The sequence below is a fragment of the Dermatophagoides farinae genome, chromosome 9 (genome assembly GCF_024713945.1).
Source record: "Dermatophagoides farinae isolate YC_2012a chromosome 9, ASM2471394v1, whole genome shotgun sequence".
Classification (NCBI taxonomy): Eukaryota; Metazoa; Arthropoda; class Arachnida; order Sarcoptiformes; family Pyroglyphidae; genus Dermatophagoides; species Dermatophagoides farinae.
This window is the reverse complement of record NC_134685.1, coordinates 2,089,205-2,115,307: the sequence shown is the minus strand read 5'-3', so window position 1 is coordinate 2,115,307 and position 26,103 is coordinate 2,089,205. Positions and strand designations below refer to the sequence as shown.

The following is a 26,103-nucleotide window of genomic DNA, read 5'->3' as shown; positions in this document are numbered from 1 at the left end:
CAGATAATGAATAATAATAATAATAATGCCAATATATATACAGCTCTGCATCCATGAATGAATGAATGAATGAATAAGAATTATTCTAATTCTTGCTACCATGGTTATCCATTGAGATAGTATCAATGTCAGTTTAAGATCAAATTGTGACAGCAGCAAATAAAAAAAAAACACACACACACAAAACGAAAAGATTATTACCATGATGATGATGATGATGATTACTAACTACGACGATGAATTGACTTTTTTTTTCCTACTACACAGCAACGAGATGCAGAGCAAAAAAAAAAATCTATCGTAAATTAAGTCCTCAACATTCTTATTATTATGAAATAATACGTTTCAAGGAATCAAGAATCAAGAACCAAAAAAAAAAAAAAAAAGTTTCAAATCCCAATGACAAGGAGCAATTCTTCCACCCCAATAGCACTCATATCACAACCAATGATAAGAACAGTTTGTAAGCGAATGAACAGTGAACCAAAAAAAGAAATCCCAAGGAAAAAAGGGTTAATATGAAACGAACGAAATGAAAAACAATAGGATGCGAACTTTTTTTTGTCATCATCGTCGTCGTCGTTGTTGTAATAAAATCTTTCGTTTTTTTTTCGTTCCTTTCTTTTTTTTTTTTTTGCTGATATCGAATGAAACTTTCTTGGAAAATAATTAAAAATTCAAACTTGATGACAATTGAATAAAACCGGGTGTATCCGGTATCAAAAATTTTTTTTTTTTTGGTTATCGCGTGACATTTCAACTATTCATATAATCATCATCATCATCATAATGATGATATTAAACAGCTATTAATGCAAAAAAAAAATATAATCATTGTGTGTGTGTGTATGCAAATTACCAATTAATGTCAAATGTTGGTGTGTGTGTGTGTGCGAATGCAAATATATCTAATTACATGCACACACACACACACACACAATAAAACAAACTCATTAAAAAGAAACACAAGACAAGACAAGATCATCATCATCATCATCATTATTTTATTATTCACTGAAAATGTATTGAGAAAACATTTGATTTACATTAATCTTTATGAAAAAAATACACCACCAACAGAAAAATAGAATACCAATACCGGATATTCATTTCCCATCATTAGTATTTCACGTGATAAATATTTTTTTTTTGTTGGTTTTTCACCCTGGTCCGGATAAATAATCCATTTATTCTGCAATAATAAAAAAAATATTGCAGAATATTGTTGTTGTTGTTGTTGTTTCCTTCAAATTCGATTGCGTTTGCGCAACAACAACCATTATGAATATATTTTTGATTGAAAATATGAAAACAAATTATTTGTATATGAAATAATGATGATGATGATGATACTGCTAAATAGGAATGGGTTGAGAACCACCGCCACCATTACCACCACTAATAATATCATTATGTGTCGGATTTTTTTTCTGGCTGATGGAAATTAGCGATTCGGTTTTTATCATCATTATTTTTCGTTGTTGCCGGTGGTATATTTCATTTTCTGGTAATGGATATATTGAACTGTATCAATATATCCGCCGGAATACATGAATGATGAACAAACAATTTGGTTCAAATCAAAATTGTTGTTTTTTCATTTTGTTTTGATTTTTGGCCATATTTTCTTCAAATTCTATTTACCCATTGGAATTCTGTTCTAAATACCTGCGCCTAAAGGGTGAAATGATTAATTTTTTTCCATCATCATCATCACATCATCACAAGAATTGATTCTGTGTGTGTGTGTGTGTGTGTGTGCGTGTAGTTCACACCATTTTTTTTAATATCTAATAACTGAAAAAGAACGAAAGGAGAGAGAGAGAAAAAAAATCCCATCAAAATATGGTTTTCATTTTGTTTCAAAGAAAAAAAAAGAAAAAAGAAATGACATTTGAAACACACACAGAGAGAGACACGTTCATTTTTTTTTCATTCGTTATTTTAGTTGAGCTCCTGGATTATTTTCCATCAACGTTGTTATAAAAATACATAGTGGAAAAAAATAAGTATAAAAAAACAACAACAACAACAAGCAAGCAAAAAAAAGAAAAAGACAAAAAAAACCCGGGAATCAAAAATATACCATCACCGTGTAATATAAGCCGCCGGTATTGAAATCGGTCGCTCGTTCGTTCAGTGCTCATGATGATGATGATGATGATGATGATATTAAATGAGATTTTATGCGTGATATCATTTTTATTTATTTGTATTTTTTTTTCTATTTCATCATCATTGGATCATCATCATCACATCATATTGGTAATCGAAGAATTCAGCTGAGCACTGAATTATAAAAAAAAAATAGAATCCTGGAAATATCTTTTGTTCCAGCGAATTTCTTTTTTTTTTTTTTTTGTTTCCAAAATATCAAAATGTCGAATGGTTTTTTTTTGAAAATAAATGAAGAATAGAAAAAAAATCCTAATTAGAAAACCAAAAATAGAAAATAAACACATACACATGGGCCTTTTTTTGTGGAAAAAATGTTGAAATACAAAGAAACAAGAATAAAAAAAAATCCATTTCATTTTGATTGAAGCTATGATGGTATATATAGTATATAAAGAGCGAAGCAAAAAAAAAAAAAATTAAAAGTGTCAAAAATGATTCCAAGGGTGTAGCCAGCCATTTTGTGCTTCAAGATAATTAGAGATCCAGTCCAGAATCCTGTGTGTGTGTGTGATTCATTTAATGATTTGTCGTCTATATATATAGGTGTACACACTGTACACCAAACCAATAATGGATCAAATCAAAAAGTAAAACAAGAAATCTGAGAAAAAAAACGAATCATTATTATTTTTTGGCCATCAAAATATCAAAAAAAAAGAATGAAGTAATTTTTCTTTATGATTCTCACACGCAATCATCAAATGTTTGCAAAATAAAACACGCACAGGACAACATAATGATGAGATAATAATAATAATAATGATCATCATCATCATTATTATTATATGATCGAAGAATCGAAGAAGAAGTAATCATTCGATTCCAAAAAAAAACGAATAATGAATAATGAAGAATAAAAAAAAAATTGACAGCCATTATTTTGAAGTGCAAGTTATATATATATATAGAAAAAAAATATCAAGAAATTAACGCACACAAACCAAACCACCCACGCAAACAAAAAAAAACAGAAATTATGAAAAATGAAATTAATGTCCATCATCATCATCATCGTCATCGTCGAAATAGTCGAGCTAGTTTGTTCCACCCAAGTACATTATTTTTTTTTTATTATTTCTCTCCAAAATCAAATTGAACAAATTTAATTTGTAAACAAATAACGTACTTGTATCAGAGATTGACAAAAAAAAAATCGATCGATTCAAAAAAAAAAAAAAAAAAACAACAGGATTGATGATGCGCAAAATGAAAATTCAATTATTTACTAATTTATCATCATCATCATCATCGTGATTATTTATTTAGTGAATAAAGAAGAAGAAAAAAAATGAGAACAAAAAAAAAAGATTAGAAAAGAGCAAAGAAAATTCATTCAATCATTATATATTGATAAGTGGGTGTCGGTGTGTTCTAAATGTGAATGTTTGCCACTTATACACACACACAAACAAACAAACAAAAAGTGTGAATAGAAAAAAAAATGGACCAAACGAATTTCTTCACTTGAATAGCACACACACACACACACACAAAAAAAATAATTTTTATACAGACCCATCAAGACAGATGATCATGATCATGATCAAGAAGAAAAAGACCATTTTCATTTGTACCAATAACTAAAAAAAAAAAAAAAAAATTGGTAAAATTGGCGAAATTCCTAAAGATTCTGTTAGACAGTAATACTACTACTACTACTATCCTTTATTGGTGTCCAAAATCAATATTCGTGAATCTAAAATCTATCTATTAGATTAAGATGATTACCACCATGATATCATAAAATGCATTTACATTTACATGTACATAGAATATTCTTTCTCGTTTTTTTTCATATATATATACATCATTCTCAAGTGTTTTTATATTCATTTAAAAGAAAAAATTTTTATAATCTACACAAATGAATGTGAATGGTAAAAAAAAAATTCTCAACACACACACACACACACACACACACACACACACACACACACACACCCACTCTCACATCATAAACAAACATGGGTATTGTTGTTGTTGTTGTTGTTTTTTTTACTTAAATTCTAAAACGTTTTCTCTCTCTCTCCCTCTATTCCGTTTATAGTGAGTTGTTTATTGGCGTTATACTTTCATTTTCTATAGAATGAGTTGTTGGAATTTTTTTTTCTTATTCAATTTTTTTCAGGAGTTTCTTAAATTTGATGAACGTGACTTTTAGAAACACACACACACACACACAAACAGACCAATGGCTATATAAAGAATTCTTTTTCTCATTCTTTACTCATTATATAAATCATTTGTTCAATAATAGTTTCATCATCATAAAATAGAGAAAACAACAAAAAAAACTAAGAAAACAAAAAGTATTCAAGAATTCATCACGAATGGTTCAAGAGCAAAAAAAAAAAAAAAATAGGCTCATGTGATGAAACAAATATTTTCTTTCTCTACTTTTAAAGATTAAGATTTGTCAAAAGAATACCCATACACACATACACACACACCACAGAAATTAGATCTAGAAGCTACTTATTCAATACCAAACAAACAAACACCCAGTTAAATAGTTTGATAGTATTTCTGTGTATTTGTGTGTGTGTGTGTGTGTGTGTGTGTGTGTGTGTGTGTGTCGGAATCAGTCTGGATCATTTTTTTTTCATTTCGTTTTTATATGTTCACTATAGTAGAAATAAATTAATATTAACGACACACAAACATACACACACACATAAACATGTGATTGTAGTTAATGATTAGAGAATAAGACTTGGTGATGGTGGTGGTGGTAGATGATGTTTGATTTAAAGATTTTGTTGCAAGACAAAAAAAAAAGAATAAAAATGTGGGGTGGTATAAGTATCAAAATCAAGATATTTTTTCACCATCATCATCATTCACCATTGGTGCTGAAATGGTTCCATTTGGAACATTTTTTTTTCTCTTTGTATATAGAGAATTTTCCTATTAATAAAATGTTTTTTTTTCTTTTGGTTTGTTACAACAACACCACACACATACAACAAATACACATCATTTTTGTTTGTTTGTTTCATGGACAACATTGGAATCAACATAGAAATAGAAATATCTTTGTTTTGTTTTTTTTTTTTTTTGATTCTCGTACATTTTTCTTAAGAATAATAAAAAAAACGACAAAACAACAACTCAATTCAGCTAAAAGTCTTCGTTTCTGGATCAAGATCCTAAATTCTATAGTTTTTAGTTTATTGAAACTAAAAAAGAATCCAGAATATACATTAGATGGTTTAGTGAAAAGTGAAAAGGCCAAAAAAAAAAAAACAAAACTTAAGAGCCTTAATAATAATAATAATAATCATCATAGATCAGTGGGAAAAAAATATAGCAAAAAGAAAACAGGAAAAGAATTCAAACTAACCAGTAGCCCAAAAATAGCTAATAGGATTGTGTTTGTGTATGGCTGCTGTATGTTTGTTGTTGGCTTTACACTTACCAGTAAACAAAAAAAAAACAGGAAAAAAAATCTTATTCAGTTTGTGGCCGATATATTGGCGTAAGAAAAAAAAATCAATTTCTCATTGATTTTCTCTTCACTTTTGATTCATTTATAAATTCATTTTCGTTAACACACACACACACACACACACAGAATTCCAGAATAAAGGGGACAAAAAAAAATCTTGTCACCTATACATTTAGCAACTAGAAACAAAACAAAAAAACATTATTTCGATGTAGAGAAACAAAAATCAAATTATTTACTCACTGCTGTTGCTGTTGTTGTTGTTGTTGTTGTTGATTTCAATGAATATATTCAAAAGTAGGTGGAGAACATGATCATATCATAAATTATTACATAAACATAGAATTAATGCAGACAGAGAATATAAATGCACCAGAATATTTTGTTTTGTTTTGTTGTTTTTTTTTGCTCTTTATATATGAATATATTTCGTGAATGGAAATGAATTTTTTTTTGTTGTTGTTTCACATTGTATTTCGTTTGGTTTCATTTCTTGCTGACCTGAGCAGAATCGATTCTAAGAAAATTTGATTATTTATTTTTGACTCCAACAAAAAAAAACTCTACTCACCACTAATATGTGGACATAATCAAAAAAAAAAAAAAACAAAGGTCAATTTATCTTCATTTTTTTACGGGGCCATAGTTCTATTAGATGGATGGATGAATGGATGGATGTGATGGTTCAGATATTAACTATTCAGATTTTGAAAGCCTAAACAACAAAAAAAGTGAAAAGAAATTGATTATTTCAATGGGCCATAAGTGAAAATTTATTATTATTTTTTTTTATATATACAAATAAATACAGGAAAAGTGAATAAAGAGAATCAACAGTAAGGAAGAAAACATTGTATTCATTCATTTTGTGAAGAATTTGCATTTTCTTTTTTTTCACGATTCTTTCTCTTTTTCTTTCAAAAAAAATTTTTTTTTCTGCTGACAAAGTCAGTTGACGCATAAAAGAATGAGAAAAAGTGAAAAGAAAAAAAAAGGGAAAAATGAATTTTATTTTCACACCAAACGCACACAATAAATACACACATACACAGACACACATTTCATTTTCATTCTATTTAGCCCTCAAGGACCGGGTGTGTAAACTCTTTGCATTTGACAATTTTCTGACAAGAATAAAATGAAAAAATAGAATTCAAACAACAACAGCGACAACAAAAAACCTGAGTATTCATAAAATAACGAAGAAAACTTTCACACACACACTATACTATATATATTTTTTCATTATTATTCTTGTCGAATTTTTTTTTCTCATCTTTTTTCTTTATTCAATCACATACACACACACACACACACACGTATAAAGAGAACGGTTGAAAACGAAAAAAAAAAAAAAATTTTTCGTATGTTCTATTCGTGTCGATGATGATCAAGATGATAATGTATTCATCACCATGACAAAAACAATAACAACAACAACAACAACAGGAAAAAAAAGAATAAGAACACTTAATTAAAATAATGTGATTACTTACATCTATATATGACAATGAGGTAAAGTCATATGATGATGATGATGAGAATGAAATGTTCCATGTATACAATGAGACAATGTTGATAATGTTTTCAGATGAATATATATATATAACAATTATGGCCAATGGTGGACATGTTAGAATTTTTGTTTTTTTTTAATTAACAAGATGATTTAAATGATGTCATCATCATCATCATCATCATTGTTCATTGAGAATTTTTGTATGTGTGATTTCATAAGAAAAAGCCATTGTTGTTGAATAAAATGACGAATAAACTTATTCATATGATAATGATAATTAACACAAGACAATTTTTTTTTTTTTTTTTTTGACTAGAAATGGGTGATTTTGACATTTTTGTTTTTTGCTTGTTCGTTCCATTTTTCTTTTTTTTCATTTTAATATCATTATTGAATTGAAAGATTCTTGCATTTATTTATTGATGACGATGATGATGATGTTTCCATTAATGTGATGTCATTACATTCATTGCTGACAAAAGAAAAAAAAAGAAAAGAAAAAGAAAAATTAATTTACCCATGTAAAATTCAAAAAAAAAAAAAAAATGAAGAAAAACTGAAATTCAATTAACCATTTTTCAACAACAACAACAACAACAACAGAAAAAAAATGTTGATCTTGACAAAATTTGACAATAATAATAACAAGTGTGTGTGTGCGTGTGCGTGTGTCTACAATTATTCAACAAAAAAAAAGAGAAAAAAAACACAACATTATTATTAATTTAAGAATGAATGAAATGAAAAATTAAAATTAAAAAAAAAACAAAATTTTTTACTTAATGGTTTTCACGAGTATATGGCAAATGTAAAATTGAATCAATTATTTTCTTCTTATTCTTCTTGTTCCTCATTCGTGTTTTTTTTTTTTTGTTGTTGTCGTACAATCACATATATACAACATGCATGTAATTGTGTGTGTGTGTTCCTAATCATTAAGAAAAGACCAAAAAAAAAGAGCAACAAAGAAATGTAAATCAATTACCTTGTTTTGAATTCCATGTGTGTGTGTGTGTCAAGTAAAGTTGAAAATAGAAACGATGATGATGATGATGATGATGAAAAAAATTACATTGAAAATTAGATTATATCCAAGATGATGATGATGATGATGATGAAAAAATTTTGGATAAAATATTTAAAAGTTTCTTTTATGCAAAAAAAATAGATATGTAGCTAGTGGTTCTTTGTTTACAATCAAATAATAATAATAATAAATATTTGAAACGGAAATCTGGAATGAAAAAAAAAATTCGAATGAATGAAATGTGAGAAACAAACAAACAAACATAATAATGATCAGAAATATCGATTTTTTTTTTTGTTAATTCTATTGAATTGAATACTATTCGCATACGTACCTATTTTTTTCTGGTCATTACGTGAAGAATACAGACAATACAAAACAATAATCGATTCTTGAAACTTTGAAAAGATTCCATTTTGTTTCATTAAAATTTCATTGAATTTATCCAAAAAAAAAGAATAACAAAAACCAGTGATAGAGAGTTGAATTTGTAAAAGGAACCAGAATTCGATTCGATTGGAAAACAAATAAATAAATTTTCTTCATTACTATTGATGGGAAAAGAAAAACAAAAATAAATATAATCTAATTGTGATTCAATAATGATTATGATAACATGAAAAAAAAACGATTGGATTACCCAATGAATGAGAATTCGTTTTTTTTCTTTCTCTCTCTGTCGAATTATTTTCCATTTGATATCGGGTTAAATAACGGGAATTCATCGCACACACACACACACACGCACAAGTTTTAATGTTTGGAATAATAAAATGAATGAGCAATTATAGTGGATAAAGATAGTGCAATCCAACAAACTGTCGACCAGTTTATATAAAATTTTCCATTCGTTTGGTATGGCATTAACCACCACCATCGCCAACAGCATAATCCTGCCATGTGAAAAAAAAGAACCAAAAATTGAATTTTCATGTAAATGTCGCATATATATATGTTTAACAATGAGCGATTGGTGAAGAAAAAAATTTTACAGAAAATCTGTGAACAAGAAAAAAAGAATTAGATTATCAAAATCGAATAGAAATAGAAACAAGATATTAAAGCAATTCAAATGAAAAAAAACTGCTTTTCACTGCTCACCACATGATGATGATGATCGAAAACCCAAATTCGATTTGTTCTCGACATTTTGTGTTTTGTTCCGAGATCATTATGAATCTGGTGATGATTTTTGAATCTGATGTGTCTGGTCATCATCATTTGATGACCAATTTGATGGTTTGATGGTACATTTGGGAATAATTTACAAAACTATTCCTATTTCTGTTCAACGATTTAGTTTCGGGTTTTTTTTTCTCCTGGAACGAAAATTTTACACTACTCAAAAAAAAAGCCACCAATTGACATTTATTGGTTGTTGCACCTAAAAAAAAAGAAAAAAACAAAACAAAACAAATAATGATGTCGTCTATATTTTGAACAACAATGGATAGAGATTTCAAAAACATTCCCAGAATGAGAAAATTTTTTTTTTCGTTGTTTGATCCACCACCACCACCATCACTTTCATTGTTTTTCTATGAATTTATACTTTGAATTCATTCGAATGAATGAACAACATAATGATATGGTTCTTTTGTCTGTATGTTGAACAATAATTTCATTGGAACATTTATCGTTTTGTTTTTTGTTGTTTTTTTTTTGGTGAATCCATCATCATATGAATAATGTCTAGTTGTCGGAATATTGTTGTTCAAAGAAAAATTTTTTCGTTGTCTTCGATCAAGTGTTTTTGGAACACAAACATACATATACCGACATGAATAATGGAATGTTTCGGCAAATCACATGATTCAACAAAAACAAAAACAAAAAAATGATAGACATGAATAATTTCTGCAAACAAACAAACAAACAAACAAACCAAAATAATGGTAAACCACACGATTCGTGAGAATATTTTTCTTCAATCAATAAAAATGATCAAATCAAAAACAACAACAACAACAATAACAACAAAATTTCGAAATTCGAAACTATTTTCATCCAAATTGTTGAAATAATGAAAATAGACAATTTTTTTGTTTGTCGTAGTAGTACACGGAATAGTATAGCATAAATTGAAACTTTTTGCCTATCATAGGATGTTAGTTTTTTTGTTTAATGAACTACTAGCAAACTAAGAATTTCAAATGCCACACTTTTGATAAACCACTACTACCACCACTGTTGTTATCGCGGAAATGATTCGATTTTTTTATTTTGTATAACAATGATAACAACAACAAACAAAAAAAATTTGTTGCGAAAAATTTGATGCGTTTTTCTTATTTCATCATCATTATCCAACGAAACAACGAATTTTCTATTTTTTTTTTTTTTTTGTTATAAAATTGTTGTCAAGGTTGTCAAGGTGACTGATTCTGTGATTGTCAACAAGTTTGTTATTATTTTTTTTTTCATTATTACCAATTTATAAACCATGATGATGATGACTAATGATAAGCATTTTATTATTCCAAAATAGATTCAATTTTCAACAATTTATAATAATAATAATCATTTATATCTGAATAATATTCATTACCAATTCCGTAAGTCAAGATATTTTTTTTTACTAAAACATCGTAATCAATCAATTATCATTGAATATTTATTGGTAACATGAATTTCAATCTTCATGTCGTTTGAGTTTGTGTTTCATTTCATTTTTTTTTGTTCTCGGTAAATTGTATGAAGATGCCCATTGCTATGATAATGAATGATGGCTTGTTATTTAGTATTTTTCCATTCTCATCATCATCATCATCATATATTCTATTTTTCGAATCGATTCAATACAACAACTGCAAAAAAACGAGTTGATTTAAAAGTTATGATTGAAAATCATTTAGCTTGAAGCAAAAAATTTTTTTGTTTTCATTTGTTTGTATCATCATTGACTCTCGTTTATTATATGATACACACAAACACACACACACATACAGAGATCACCCATTCTATGATGATGATTCGTCGATGACAAAAAGCGAAGAGTTTCCAATTTTCAAAGTCGAACAACAACCATCAAATAAAACAACAACATTTCATTCTCTCTATATATATGAATCAGTATTCGATTCATTTCGATTTTTGTTTTTCAGATTCGTTTTATTCTGTATTGCCTTCAAGGTTTTTATTTTTCTCAATATATTCGTGTATAAGGGTTGTTTCTTTTTATTGCTTGTCGTTTGTGTCTCTGTGTGTGTGTGTATGTCTGTTTGTGTTTGGTCATTTGTCAAACTTGAAAACATTACATCCTCAAAAAATGATGATGATGATGATCATTGATGCGTGCGAGAGATGTAGAATTTTCTTTTCTTTTCTTTTTGGTTAACGGTGACGAAAAATCGAATATATAAGTGTATGTGTGTGTGTGTGTATGCTGTAATAGACAATTCCATACAAATGGAAATTCTATTTTGCTGATGACCAAACTCAAAATATACAGGTGTATAGTCATTCAATTCTTTCCCATGGCCGAGGTCAATTTTGTTTTTGTTGTTTTCGTGTTTTTTTTTTTTTTTGTTTGTTTTGTTTTGTTTCACTATTTCTGATTATTTTCACGCACATAAACATACATCTTAAGGATATGTTTTGAAATTTTTAGTTTTCTCTATCCTTGTAAAATTCAGAAATGCATTTGTGTGCAAGAATTTTTTTTTCTTTATATCGTTTACTTATCTCGATTCATTGGATATATTCAGGATGTTGAATGATGATGATGATGTGTTTATCCAATCAATTGGAATGAATATTATCATATCACCTTTTTTTCGAGAATGTACACAACAACAACAACAACAACAATCAAATTCTAGTCGAAAATAAAAATAAAAAAAAATTCTTTTCAACATTTTAGCTAAAAGATTTTTTTTCCATTATATATTTCCCTTGTTGATGGGGGGAAGATTTCTAATTTTTTTTTGTTGGTTAAATTAGTTTATAATGTACAATTGCAACGATACGAATCTGGGTGGGTGGGTGGTTGTGGCTATATTGGCGAAAAAAAAAAGAAATGGCCAACCACCATCCACACCCACCAAATTTCAAGTTGTTTGTCGTTTTCATTCTCAAAAAGCTTTGTGTTTGAACTCTTTTTATATTTACTATTGTATACAATGTATGGATGATGATGGTGTGTGAATATATCCTCTTGGGAAGCGTTGATGCAAAAATGTTGTTGTTGTTGTTGCTGTTGCTGCTGCTGCTGTATATGATCCATCGTCTTAAACCAAAAAAAAAGAATCGAGAGAATAGTGAAAAAAAAATAGAAAATGAGAAGCCAACTTGATAAATCAATCGACCGTAACACTTCGAATACTATAGTATAGAACCAAAATCAAGTATATGTCTATTACACTTGAAAAAAAACGAAAGAATGAAAATCACAATGTATGACGAAAATTTTTGTGCGTTTGATTCTCGCTAATGCAATATCGATGTGTGTGTGTGTGTGTGTGTAAAGATGAAATGAAAACAAGAATTTTTTTTTTCTTCATGTGTGTGGGTGTTTGGGTGGTTGGTTGGTTGATTGGTGGATATCTTTTTAGCCCTTTCCTAATAGAAATTAAAAAATTTTTTTTTCTCTCACTTTGAGAATCGATCCACAATCGAATATAGAACATGGACGATTCATGGAAATTTTTTTTCTAATTGATCGTAGTACGATCATCGTACCCATCGCCCATAAGAAGGTGTTGTAAATTTCATTCATTTTGATTGCTTGTATTTTCAGGTTGTTGTTGTTGTTGGACATTGATCGATTTTGAAATCTATCGATTTATAATTTGTCTCTAGCTTTTTTTTCATTGAATGAATGATACAAAATTCTCTTTTTTTTCTCTATTTATTCTGTTTGTTGTAAAATTTTTCATTCTTGCAATGTTTGTCTCATATCATTCAACAAAGGAATCAAACGCATACACACCCATTTGTCTATTTTTTTATATTCATTACATTCCCTACTTTTTTTGCCGGGCCATTTGTTGTTTCAATTCAATTTCCTTGTGTTTGTGTGTGTGTGTGTGTGTGTGTATGGATAGTAGAATTTTGATTCAATTCTTTATTCTATGTTGTTCGTTTTTTTTCATTCAATGAAAAAAAAATAGGTCCAGAATATTTTTTTTCTTCGTTTATTATTATTATTATTAAATACAACAATAACACGATTCCAATGGTTGAGCAACACAATACAATAAATCGAATCGCATGAATCGTTTTTCTTTTTGGACAGAATTTTTAGTCTTTTGTATATGAAGAATAAAGGAATAGGTTATTCAGATTGAATTTTGATTCTGATTTTTTTTCCTATTATTATTATTGTTGTTGTTGTTGTATTATATAATGGAATTTTTCTTTTTTTTTCACAAATACACGAAACATCAAACGAAAAAGAAAAAATCGAATCGAATCAAATCAAAGATGAAAATATTTCTATTTTCACTAAGGTCTATTATTCATTCTGCTATGCACAATCGATCACCAACACGACCACCACCATCACCTAAGATGAATTTTCTTTGAGATTCACTTTTTTTTTATTATATTCAATAGTAAATTTGGTTTGTGTGTGTGTGTGTGTGTGTGTTGATTGTGTGAATCGTCATCATCATCATCATCCGATTTGATTCATTGCAATTCTTTATTCTGTTGTTGTTGGTGGTGGTGGTGGTGATGATGGTTGGCTTCTAAATAGATGTTTATATTACCCCCATGATGGTGGTATATATATATACAATTCTTTAATGTTGGAAATCAATTTCTTTCTCAATTCATTGTCCACATTGTTTGGTTATATTTTTTTGTTGTTGTCGTAATTCTTGGTCTGGATTTTCTCTTTGTTGTTGTTGTTGGTGTTGGTAGTGATCGATTATAGCCAATGTCCACCTAAATAATAATAAAAAACACCATGATCATATCACATTGATCTTATTAGTAAACACTACTACTGAATACGAACCAAAAGAAAAAAACTTTGGACGATTCAATAGAATAATTTTTCTTGATTGTTTGGCTGATTGGAACGATTTTTTATTATTTTTTTTTTTTGGTGTTATATATTTGTTGTTGGTTCCTGGTTTTTCGTTTTTTTTATTTTGGTTGTTGAAAATCCAGTTTCAAAGTTTTGTTTGTCCAGTAATGTTGTTTTGTTTGTGTGTGTGTACTGGTTCTGTTTGTTGCAAGATAGTGCATCGAGAAAAGAGAAAATAATGATTTTTTTTTCTTTGGTAGTAGTGCAAAATCTCTCATTTTTTTCGGCTTTTTTTTCTTGGTTTGCCCAAAAAAAAAAAAATCCTCTAGTTATAAATGGGGTGTGTGTGTGTGTGTGTGGATAAAACCGAAAAGCATGAATCTATCCATCTACCACCATTTTTGGTTTTATTTCGATTTGTCTACACTTTTTGTCTATTTTTTTTCTTTATTTCTAATACAAACAAACGTTTTTCCTAAATTCAATAACACTGTGTTTGTGTTTATGTTCGTATGTGTGTGTTATCCAATAAATAGGTGTCTGGTATTTCTACATGTGGAACACACCACCACCACCACCACCGACAACAAAGACGGTACCGGATTTTTTTTTCTATACCCACTTGGATAATCGAATTTTGGTCGGTTTGAGTTATTTTTGGATTTGATTTATCAAATTTTTTTTTTGTCTTTCGTTGTTTATTTTATTCGATTTTCGAGTGTTTTTGTTTTGTTTTGTTTTGTTCATTTCATCATCATCGTCATCATCATCATCATCACCGCAAACCAATCACATTCAGTTTAATTAACCCGTCATCGATGTGAGTTTGGATCGAATCAAGAGAAAAAAAAAGAAGAAGAAACAGGAAACAACAACAACAAAAACTTGTCTAACAAATTTTTTTTTTGTTGAAATTGAGATTGTTTATTGAATACCAATAGAGAGAGAAAGTGAAAATGGACCAACAACTGCAACTACAACAACAACAACAAAAAATTGATTGAACTGATTCGATTTATTTATCTATATATATCAATATTTAAATGGGAAAAAAAGTTTTTCATCTACTCACAGGAAATGAGTGTGTGTGTGTGTGTGTATGTTGTACCTGGAATCTTCAATTACAGATCAAACTTTTATATATTTTCTTCTCTCTCTCTCTCTCTCTTTTCCTTTTACATTTGAATCAAAAAAAAAAAAAAAAAAATTTTTTTTCTTTTCGTTTCATAAATATTTCATTTCCAATATTAAAGGTAAAAATCTTTATTCATCATGTTCCACATGTACACACACACACTTTTTATATTGGTAAATTCGACATTATCATCATCATCATAGAGATAACTTGAAAAAAGTTATTCATAAGTTTCTCCATCTCAATGTTCATCATCATCATCAATGAACATTGATGATGATGTGTAAAACAAAACAAAACAAAAAAAAAGTTTGACGTTATTTTTTTTTCTTTTATTAAATGAGATAATGGTGTACAATCCTTTCTTTTTTTTGTATTTTCTATAATCAAATTCTTTAGAAAATTCTGTATATTCATTCAATGAATCAAATAGAATGTGGAATAAAGAATCAAGAATCGAAATGAAACTTGATGATAATAATGATGAATATTGAATATGAAACAGTTTATTTTTAAATACAATACAATTCATATTCAAATTCTTTGAATAATTCATTTTCTTTTTGTTTAAAGTAAAAAGTATTCTGTGATGATGATGATGATGATGATGAATAAGACGATCACGTTAATTAATGATGAAATTATTTGTTTGCGCGTGTTCAGAATATTGATTGATTGATGATGGCAGTTTTTTGTTTTGTTTTGTTTTTATTGAAAAATTTCATTTGTCTAATTTTTTAAATTTTCTTTTTTTTTCTTCATTCACTTTTAGATACTGAAACTTTTTTTTTTGGTTATTGAATTAAGAAATCATCGAGATCGATATCGATTGGTTGTTGTGGAGGATCCCCCCACCACTACCCGCAATTTGGTGAAATTTTTTTTTTTTTTTTTGGTTCACATATCGTTTTTTTTTGTCTCTGTTTTCCATCACCATCATCATCGATTTTAAGCTGAAAAAAAGGTAAGAAAATTGTGAAAAAAAAAATTTTTTTTTTTGCTCTGTCAACATCATTATGACGACACAACACACAGTAGCTTTATCAAATTCTTATTTTTTTTTCTTCTTCAATTCGATCAATGTGTGCATGTCGTCTAAATGAAAGATCGATAAATTTCAAACACACAACACAACACAGCAAAATTTTGTTCACTTTTATTTGGATGGATGCCATTCTTTTCATGTGATAAAGCTAATTAGTATTTGATGAATACTATACACACACACATATCGAATCAAATCGATCCAAAAAAAAAATAAGAATTTAACTGATGATGATGAAAATATTGTGTTGATATGATCGATATGAAAAAAAACGATTATGATGATGATGATGAAAAGAGATGGATCATTGATGAGTTTTTTTTTTGTTTTTGTTCCACAGTAGTAGTTCAGTAGTAACAAACTAACAACAACAGAACAGAAAACTGAAACTTTTTCATTTTCTACCCCCTGCTTTCTTTTTCTCTCTCTCTCTTGATACATCTACTAACACATTTAAATATATAGAGTGATGATTAGAATTCAATAAATGAGGAAAGTACTACCACCATATTCAAATCATCTCATCTCATCATCATCATTCTATTTAATGATGAAAATGACGCCTTGTATAACACACACACACACTTTATTATTGCGATCATCATCATCATCATCACCATCATTGCTGCCTGTCTAATTTGATATTTTTTTTCTATTTAATTTAATTCATTCATTCAATGTCAATGGTGGTAGGTGATGGTGTGGATGTCGAGGTTGTCATTATTATTATTATCATCATCATCATCATTAATGATGTGTGTTTGATGATGATGATGATGATGATGACTTATAAAAACAAATTAGCTCGTTCGTTTCGTTTCACAATACGAATATATTATATTTAGTCATCAAAAATAAAATAAAATTTTCCATCACTAGTTTTTCACACTTTAGTTTTACAGAAAAAAACCACCATCTATTAATGAGTGGGTAAGAGAGAGAGAGAGAGAGGATTTTCCGTTTTTTTCCCGAAAGTCCATCACATCATTAATTGATGATGAACATTTTTTTTGGATCGAACCACCACGCTAATGATGATGGTGATGATATCAAATGTCGATAATACTCGTAGATATTAGATTGTCAATATGTGTGAATGGCTGTTGTGGCTTTGGTTCGTTTTTTTTTTGTCGAGTTTTCAATTTAATCCTTGTTTTGATATTTTTTGTTTGTTCCATCCATGATGATTTCGCATGTTTTTCTTTTTTTTTTTTTTTGCTTTCTGTATGGTCTCTAAATTAAATGAAAAAAAATGAGAGAAATGAAACAAATAATAATAATTGAATTTGTTTGTTACCGAATTCATTTTCAGGTTTATTTTTTTGTTGTTGTTGTTGTTGTTTTGTTTCGAGTATTATCACTTGAGCATATAGTGTTCCAATGTTGATTGTGATGATGATTATATTTGGATAATAATCCCTGTTTGCTGTGTGTGTGTGTGTGTGTGAAAAATTTGTTCATCTTCAATGGATTTATGGATAGTTGAAAGGTTTTTTTTGTATTGTTGTTTCACTAGAAAAATATGAGGAAGAATATGGTGTGTGTGTGTGTGTGTGTGTGAAAATAGAAATCAATAATTCATGCATTCATATGTTTTATTGTTGTTGTTGATGATGAATAAATTAAATTTTCTTCCGTTATTCGTATGCCGGGGTGAACAACAACAACCACGCAATACCATAACCATGTTGATGTGATATGATGTTGAATGGTTGATCTCGTTATTGTGAATATTCAATGATGATGATTAGTATATCAGTATTGGATATTTGATATTATTCGATTTTTTTTTTTGGTCTTCTAAATCGAATCATTTAAGTTTTTTTTTTGAACATTTTAACTAAGCGCGGATGTAAAGATTAAATTGGATTTTCTTTTCTTTTATTTCGATCGTTGATGATGATGTCAGTTGGATTAATATTTTGATGGAATTTGTTGTTGTTTATTGAAACAACAACAATTTTGTAAATGATTGATCATCATATACTCACTATATATTTACAAAATGTTGGTTGTCGAATAATTTTTTTTTTTGAGTACGTCATTTAAGTATGGTGCGTGTGTGTGTGTTTTTTGTGTGAGTGAGTGAATGATTGTTGTTCTATTAAATAGTGAATGATGATGATGTTAGTGATGAAATAAACGTTGAAATTGCGTTTTTGATTCAAAAGTGAAATGTAATTTTTTTTCCACATTTTCTACATCAGAATCATCAAATTGTTTCAATTCATCTATTTCCGATAAATTTATGATCAATCAATTCAAAGTTTTTGTTTCTTTTTTTTCTGGTTTGTATGATTTTACCCTTTGTTTTTTATTTTTTTTGATTTTTTTTTCATTAACGTTTTTTTTTTATTTTTTTCCTTTTTCCCAAATGCATGTTTTCAATTTTTTTTCGATTTTGCAAACGAATGGAACCATGATTTATTTTTGATATTCGCAAACATGTGTTTCTTTTCTGGTTTTTTTTTGGTTGATGAAATTTTTGTACGATAAAATCTAAAGAAATTGACACGAACGTGAAGAATATTGAAAAAAATGTCATACCACAATCGAAATTCAAATTCACGAGGTTTATCAAATGAAAATGAAAACAATGACGAACATTGGAATGTTAATCATGGTGAGAATAATAATGATGATTATAATAATAATAATCAAATAAACTTTGTCAATAATGATATCATATCTTTACAGATAACGATGTTATCAATGAACAACAAAGACCTAGATTATCAGCCATTGAAACTTTTCGTTTGACTACTGCAAATTATCGTTCCTCTTCACGTTATAATAGATTGAATTCGAATTTAAATTTTAGAAATCAATCTCTTCAATCATCACAAGTTAATGAAATGACCATAACAAGAAGAAATAATAATAATCATCAAAAATCAATTAATCAGCATCTTAGCCCTGAACAGGAATCTATTCGTGAAATTTTACGAAATTTTTGTTGTCCATTCAATGAAGATGGTAATTGTCGATACATCCATAGACCGGAATATTGTAATTTTTCTCATCCAAATCATGCTGAAGAATCGTCATACAAACGATTACCATCATTTTTATGTATTTTTAATTTAATGAAAAAATGTCATTATGTTGTTTTTGGTGATAAACCACGATGTTCGGATGGCTTTCATTTGGATGCACATGATCTATTTAATTTAGAACAATTTGAAATTGAAAATCAACGTGCTATTGTTGGTTTTTACTACAGATATTGTGTACAAGAATGCATGATTTGTGCAGAAAAAATTTGTGAAAAACAATTTCATAACAAACGTTGTTGGGCTCTACATGAGAATTGTTCACATTTCGCCTGTATAACTTGCATGCGTAAATGGCGTGAACGGTCACATTTATGTCCAATGTGTCGTGTTCAATCGGACCGATATATTTGGTCAAATTCACATCGAATTTATGATGAAAATCATAAAAAATCTTTATTTGAAAATCCTGGTCATCGTCAAATTGTAAAAGATCCACCAATATCTGTGCCTCGTGCTGAACCATTAAATTTTGACGATGTTGAAATAATTTATTCCATTGAACCAGATGGCAATATTGTTTACCTTGATTTGCCACCTGAAGATGAATTTGATGATCTTTTTGGTTAATACTTGAAAAAAAAACAAATTTCATATATATTTTTATTATTATAATAATCTTTACAAAGTTTTAAAATACAATATAATAAAATTTATCATTTTTTTTATTTATAAATAAAACAAAACAAAAATCCATCCATCCATGAATTTCTGTACAATTTCCAACATCAACATAATCGAATGTAAATTGAAATTTGTTCGTTCCATTTGGTTTTTCAATTCACACACATAACTGAAACATGGATTTTAAATTTATCCATCATCATCATCGTCATCATTTTCAAACCACCATCACCAGCCATGTTTCATATCCGTGTTTATTGTTTGTCAGATGATATTTTCTAGTGAAAATTATCCAAAAAAAAAAAAAATGAATGTTGACAAAAATTGATAATGGAATATGATATGATGATGATTATGATGGTTTCATTTTGTTCATTCAATGAATTTCATTTGTTTGTTGTCATAAATATGAAATTTTTACAGCACGATAATGACAGATTAATGATGGCTGGAGAAAAATTTTTTTTCTAGTTGTTGTTGTTGTTGTTGCTAATATTTCATGTCCAATTTTTTTTCCCACTAGACATTTTTTTCAAGCTAAATGGTTGATGTGTATCTGTGTGTGTGTGTGTGGTGACAACAACATTTTCAACCGGTGTACGAATATTCTCCATATTTGACAAGAATTCAGTTTTGTTTTTCATTGACTTGATTGTCGAACGTGAATCAAGTCAATGAAATAAAACAAAAAAAAAAAATGTTATCGACTGTGACTAATGAATGATAATTTGATAATTTAGCTTTTTATCTCTGTCTGTCTCTCTCTCTTTTTTTTCTGAAGAAATGATGATGTGAAAGTTTATTTTGTGAATTCTTGATGGGGATGAAAAGAGAGAAAATTTTGAATTCTGGCAGCAGTAGCAGTGTGTGTGTGTGTGTGTGGACATCAGTTAATCTCAAACTTATGAATCCAAAGATGAACAGTCGATTGGTCGATCAAAGAGTGAGAGAGAGAGAGAGAGAGAGAGAGAGAGAGAGAGAGAGAGAGAGAGAGTCGAAATTCTTGGCACACAACCAACCAAATCGAAAAAAAAGTTTATTTTTTTTTCTCATTTGGTTCGTGTCCAGTATGTGAATGATGATGGGGATGAGTAAAAGTTTTTGATTCTCTGTTGTTGTTTTGTCTTTTTTTTTTTTTTTTATTTTCGGCTGTAAAAGTTTTCGACAACCGACGTTGACGACGAAATAATTCCAAACACACACACACACACAAATATTGAGTGTGTATGTGACAAGTAGTTTTTGTGTTTTTTTTTTTGTTTTTTGGTTCCAGTTTATTTTGGAGTTTTTTTTTCTATATTTGAAAGATTGACATAATTAAATTGTTATGTCATTGTCGAATGCTGTTGTTGTTGTTGTTGTTGTTAGCGTTTCAAAGATCATCATCGTATTTGTCGTGTTCTTGGCGCATTTTTGTCAATTTTTTTTTTCCTATCCGTTGTTTTATCATTATCAAACAACCAGAATTTAAATTTAAAATGACCATTTAAAGCTTGATTTCGACATCAATAAACGGTCAATATTCAATCCATTCGTCTTTACAATTATTGAATTCTTTTTATTTTTACATTAATCGGTGAGAAAAACGGAAGAATGGCAAAAGTTTTGTGTTTTTTGTTTGTTTTTTTTTGTTGAAAATTTTTCATATTTCATTTGCATAAATAATGGAACTGGTCAATACAACAAAACAGACAGACAAACGAAAAAGTTTTTGGCCACTTTAACGTCATCACAAACAAACAAACAAACAAACAAAAAAAAAAATAAAAATACAGCTGAATCCATTATCTTATCGATAAAAGCAAAAAATTCGATTTGATTTTGAATTTCCATTCAATCAGATTCCAGTAAATAGATCTGTAAAGAGTGAGAAAAAAAAATGACTATTCTCACAAACCAAATTGAATTCTTATTTTTTTTGAAACTTTTATCAATTGATGATTGTTGTGAGAATTTTTTTCTACTTTCTGTATAACATTAAGAAATAAGGATTGTGAGATAGATAAAATCAAAGTTTCTTGTCCAAACATGGTGGAACAAATAAACAGATCACAACAACAACAACAACAACAACAACAATAATCGAATCGTAATAACCAGCAAAAAAAAAAAATCAGAATCAGAATGTTCCTGATTCAATCTCTTGGCAACTATTCTATCAGCGAATGAATCATTAATTTAAATGCTGATCGATATATAAAAATAAAAAAAAGACAAATTGAGCAATGGTGGCTGTCTATGATTCTGTGTGATTGTATTCAGTGGTATATTGTTAGTTTTTTTTATATGAATGAATTTCCGCCGTCTATTTTAGCTTTTTCTTAGTGAACGAACAAAAAAAAAAAATTATTTTCTGGATTTAAGCAATTTATTTGATAATCAAATTCCATGATCTATTTATTCCGTTAATTCTTTGTCATCATCATCATCATCACCATTATTATTAGTGACAAAAAAAAATACGTACAAAGAATATTCTTCTGTTCAATGTACTTTTTTTGTTGTTGTTTCCCACGATACAGTGTGTGTGTGTGTGTGTGTGTGTGTATACAGTATTCTGATGATGAACACACGCTAGAATCCATGGTCCAAGATAATTTTCTTCTGTTTTTGACAATATCGAGATCTGTTTTTTTTTTCTTTTTCTTCTTCTTTATTTTTATTTCACAATTTTCATCCACTAGGGACTTTGACTAAGACGTTCTTGATGATGATGATGACGATGATGACGATGATGAATAAATAAATTCTTTTCATTTCCCGATGAAATGACAAGCTTTTCAAATGAAATGAAAAAGAACAAAAAAAAAAATTTCTATTTTTCATTTTCATTACAATATTGATGATGTATGTACCACCATTTTTTTTTTTCTCTTTTCAAATGTTTTCAACGGAACCAAAAAAAAAAAAAAAAAAAACAAAAACGAAAAAAAACGGAGAAAAAAAATAATTTGAAATGTTGAATCGAACAAAAATGGTCAAAACATGACCACTTGAATTTATTATTCGTCGTTTTTTGTTTGTTTGTTTGTTTGTTTCATTGACACAAATTTCATCATAAAGAAGATTTTTTTTTCTTTTTTTTTTTTTGGATAAAAGCCTGGACCACTACACACAATAACAACTAAAGTTTTTATCCATTCATTCAGACAACAACAACAACAACAACAACAAAAATGTTTACGTCATATTTAAAAGAAGTATTGACCACACACACACACACACACATTAATAAATAAAATGATGATGATGACGAGAATTGCATTCTATTCATATATCCGTTTTATTCATTCATTCATTCTATCATTAATTTATTCGGTGGATTTATTCAACCGAATATCGAGAAAGAGAGAGAGAGAGAAGAAAAAATCAGAGAAATGTTAATAACGTTATTTGGAAATGGATAAATTATATGGATTCTTTCTTTCTGTCTTTCTTTCTTTTCATTTTAATCACTTGATCCTAAACATTGAAATATCCGGATATTCTTTTTTATTCAATCATTAATTCTGTCTCTAAGAATTCTATCCATAGAATTATATCGATGATATGGTGATGATGATGATGATGATGATGATAATGATGATAAAAATCAAAGCAAACATCTAGGCCAAAGTGAAAGAAGAAAAATGGAGGCCAAATTCATTTTTCTTTTCTTTTTTTTTTTCTCTCGGACCATCATCATCATCATCATCATCATCATTACCATCATTACCATTATCATTCATGTTTGATCTTCAAAAATGAAGAAGAAAAATTTTCCATTTATCTTTGGCTTTCAAACATTTTGCCTTCTTCTTTTCATGCTTCTGCCTATCTGTCATTATAACCACCGCCACTTTTTGGTTCGATATATATTGAACATCATCATCATCATCATCATCATAACAATCATATAATCAAAAAGGCCACTTGAACAAAAAAAAAAGTTTTTCATTTCATTTCATTTCATTCTTGCCAAAAATCATGAATCTTTCTGAAATTTATGATTTATTGTTTACTTTCACGTTGTTGTTGTTGTTGTTGCTGTTGCTGTTGTTGTTGTTGTTTATTGAATTTTTGTGAATCAAACGACCATCAATGAGCAGATAAAACAAGTTAACACACACACACACACACACAAACAGCTCAAAGAGTGGCCATAGAATATTCAATAAATTCAGTTTTATTCATTTGAATTTGAAAATTTAACTAAACAAAAAAAAACAAAATTATACGAATGAAATATTGTGAAAAACTTTTTTCGGTTTGTGTGTGTGTGTGTATGTATGTCTGTTTATTTTCATGAATTTTGGGGGCACAAAAGAGAAAAAGTTTCAATAACAAACGACAAACGACGACAACGACGACGACAACAAAAAAAAAATATTTCAATTGGAACTTTGGATCAGAATCTAGTTTATACCATTAACGTCTTGTTGTCGTTGTCGTCGTCGTCGTTTTTTTTGGTTCAGGGTTTGATAAATTATTCCAAATGTTTCTGTGTATGTTCTTCCTTTTTCCTTACATAAATTTCTTTGTTCAATTTTCACATTTTTTCTCAAAGAAAAAAAAAGAAGAAAAGAAAAGAAACAAATTCAAATTGTGTGAAATGAAAATGATATCAGATTTGGCTTGCATTTAAACAATGAAATGGTACATGTACACACCAACACACACACCAAACACAACTCTTTATTGTTTGTCACCATTATTATCCATGTTTTGTATGTTGATCAAAAAAAAAAAAAAAAAAAACGAAAAAAAGTTTGTTACACACAGAACAGAATGTTTTTTTTTCTTCGTTCATCTTCACTACCAAAAGATAATTTTAAATAATGTTTCCATGAAAATAACAAATGTGATTAAAATTGAAAAAAAATATCAACCATCACCATCATCATCGTGTTAATTAATCACTTTAATCGTCCAAACAAACTAAAAAAACGACGACGACGATGATGACGATGATGATGATGATGATAATTATTGAAATTTTCATTTAAAATGTCCTCTTTCTATGTAAAATCAATAATAAAAATCGATTAAATTCTAATGAATGAATGAATCGATTTTTGATTAAATTTCGAAAAAATGACTTTTTTCAGGTGTTTGAATGTTCAATCCCACTAATAATAATTTTGGTTTTTTTTACTCTTTTTTTCTCTTAGAAATCTACGCACCGGAAATCCATTTCAACAGCAAGAATAAAATTCCTGGAAAAACAACGCGCACGCACACACACAGATAATGACATCGATAAATAACAAAGAAATTTTTATCAATTAAAAGGCCAAATTCAATGATGATGATGATGAAGAAGAAGAATACATCGATAGATCAATCAAATGATCCATCATCGATACAAATTATCATTGATAATTATCATAAACAAATGATCAATAATGATGATCATCATCATTATCGAATGAATCAATTAATTCAATATTTTTGTAATAATAATAATAATAATCATCGTAAACGACGAAAATATCGATCATCAATATTGATGATGAATAAAAATGAAATAACGACGGCAACGATGATGATGACTAGAATAATTGTGATTCTAATAATGGCAATGATGATCATCATACATCAAACATCATATCGATTCAATAATACTGTGATGGCTATCAATATTGTTGATAATAATTATAAATTTTTAATACAAAAACAGCAACAATTTTCATTATTGAATATCAATAATAATGATGATAATGAAAACAATATTCAACCGGTAACATTAACCGCATCCACATCCACATCATCATCATCATCAGCTATGCAACAACAGAATTTCAATAATAATAATAATAATAATCAAAATTGTAATATAATATGTCAATGTAAATGGAAATCTGGTAAAGAAACGGCAAACTGTGATCATCGTTCATTACAAACAATACCAAATGGTCTTTCATCAACTACACAGGTGATTGATCTGAATGGTAATATGCTCAATAAACTTCCTGCCATGATATTCATACAACGTGGTCTAATCAATCTACAACGTATTTATTTGGCCAATTGTCATTTAGGTATGTATGTGTGTGTGTGTGTGTGTGTGTTGTTAATGTTTATGTTTAACACTTTATAGTCGTTTAGGTATATATGTAGG

General features: G+C 28.5%; 2 protein-coding genes and 1 long non-coding RNA gene across 4 annotated transcripts in view; 2 read left to right on the top strand and 1 right to left on the bottom strand.

Annotated features, from left to right (window-relative positions):
* Positions 1-26,103, top strand: part of LOC124497742 (uncharacterized) — a 49,475-nt gene that overhangs the window by 12,103 nt on the left and 11,269 nt on the right. The window contains exons 1-4 of one of the 2 annotated variants that reach the window (XM_075733833.1): positions 10,460-10,572; positions 10,661-10,727; positions 16,054-16,245; positions 25,154-26,023. In XM_075733833.1, coding sequence (XP_075589948.1) covers positions 25,285-26,023 — 739 coding nt within the window. In that variant the 5' untranslated portion in view covers positions 10,460-10,572; positions 10,661-10,727; positions 16,054-16,245; positions 25,154-25,284. Of the gene's footprint in view, positions 1-10,459; positions 10,573-10,660; positions 10,728-16,053; positions 16,246-25,153; positions 26,024-26,103 lie in introns of those variants that run through there. The other variant, XM_075733834.1, reaches the window with a different exon arrangement.
* LOC124497377 (uncharacterized) lies at positions 1,106-10,149 on the bottom strand. Its single transcript, XR_012832398.1, has 10 exons — positions 9,274-10,149; positions 8,813-9,171; positions 8,507-8,720; positions 7,925-8,379; positions 7,718-7,817; positions 7,123-7,617; positions 6,198-6,341; positions 5,870-6,143; positions 5,597-5,805; positions 1,106-1,674 (listed from the first exon to the last, which is right to left on the bottom strand). It is a non-coding gene; the product is annotated as an uncharacterized LOC124497377 (long non-coding RNA).
* Positions 18,421-20,072, top strand: LOC142597779 (uncharacterized). Its single transcript, XM_075733836.1, has 3 exons — positions 18,421-18,614; positions 18,832-18,949; positions 19,024-20,072. The coding sequence occupies exons 2-3, from the start codon at positions 18,865-18,867 to the stop codon at positions 19,947-19,949; spliced, it is 1,011 nt and encodes a 336-aa protein (XP_075589951.1). The 5' UTR covers positions 18,421-18,614; positions 18,832-18,864; the 3' UTR covers positions 19,950-20,072.

Excerpts from the sequence above, each read along its gene's own strand:
- LOC142597779 (XM_075733836.1), top strand. The coding sequence starts at position 18,865 with ATGTCATACCACAATCGAAATTCAAATTCACGAGGTTTATCAAATGAA. Across the intron at positions 18,950-19,023 it reads ACATTGGAATGTTAATCATG|ATAACGATGTTATCAATGAA; the intron begins GTGAGAATAATA and ends ATATCTTTACAG.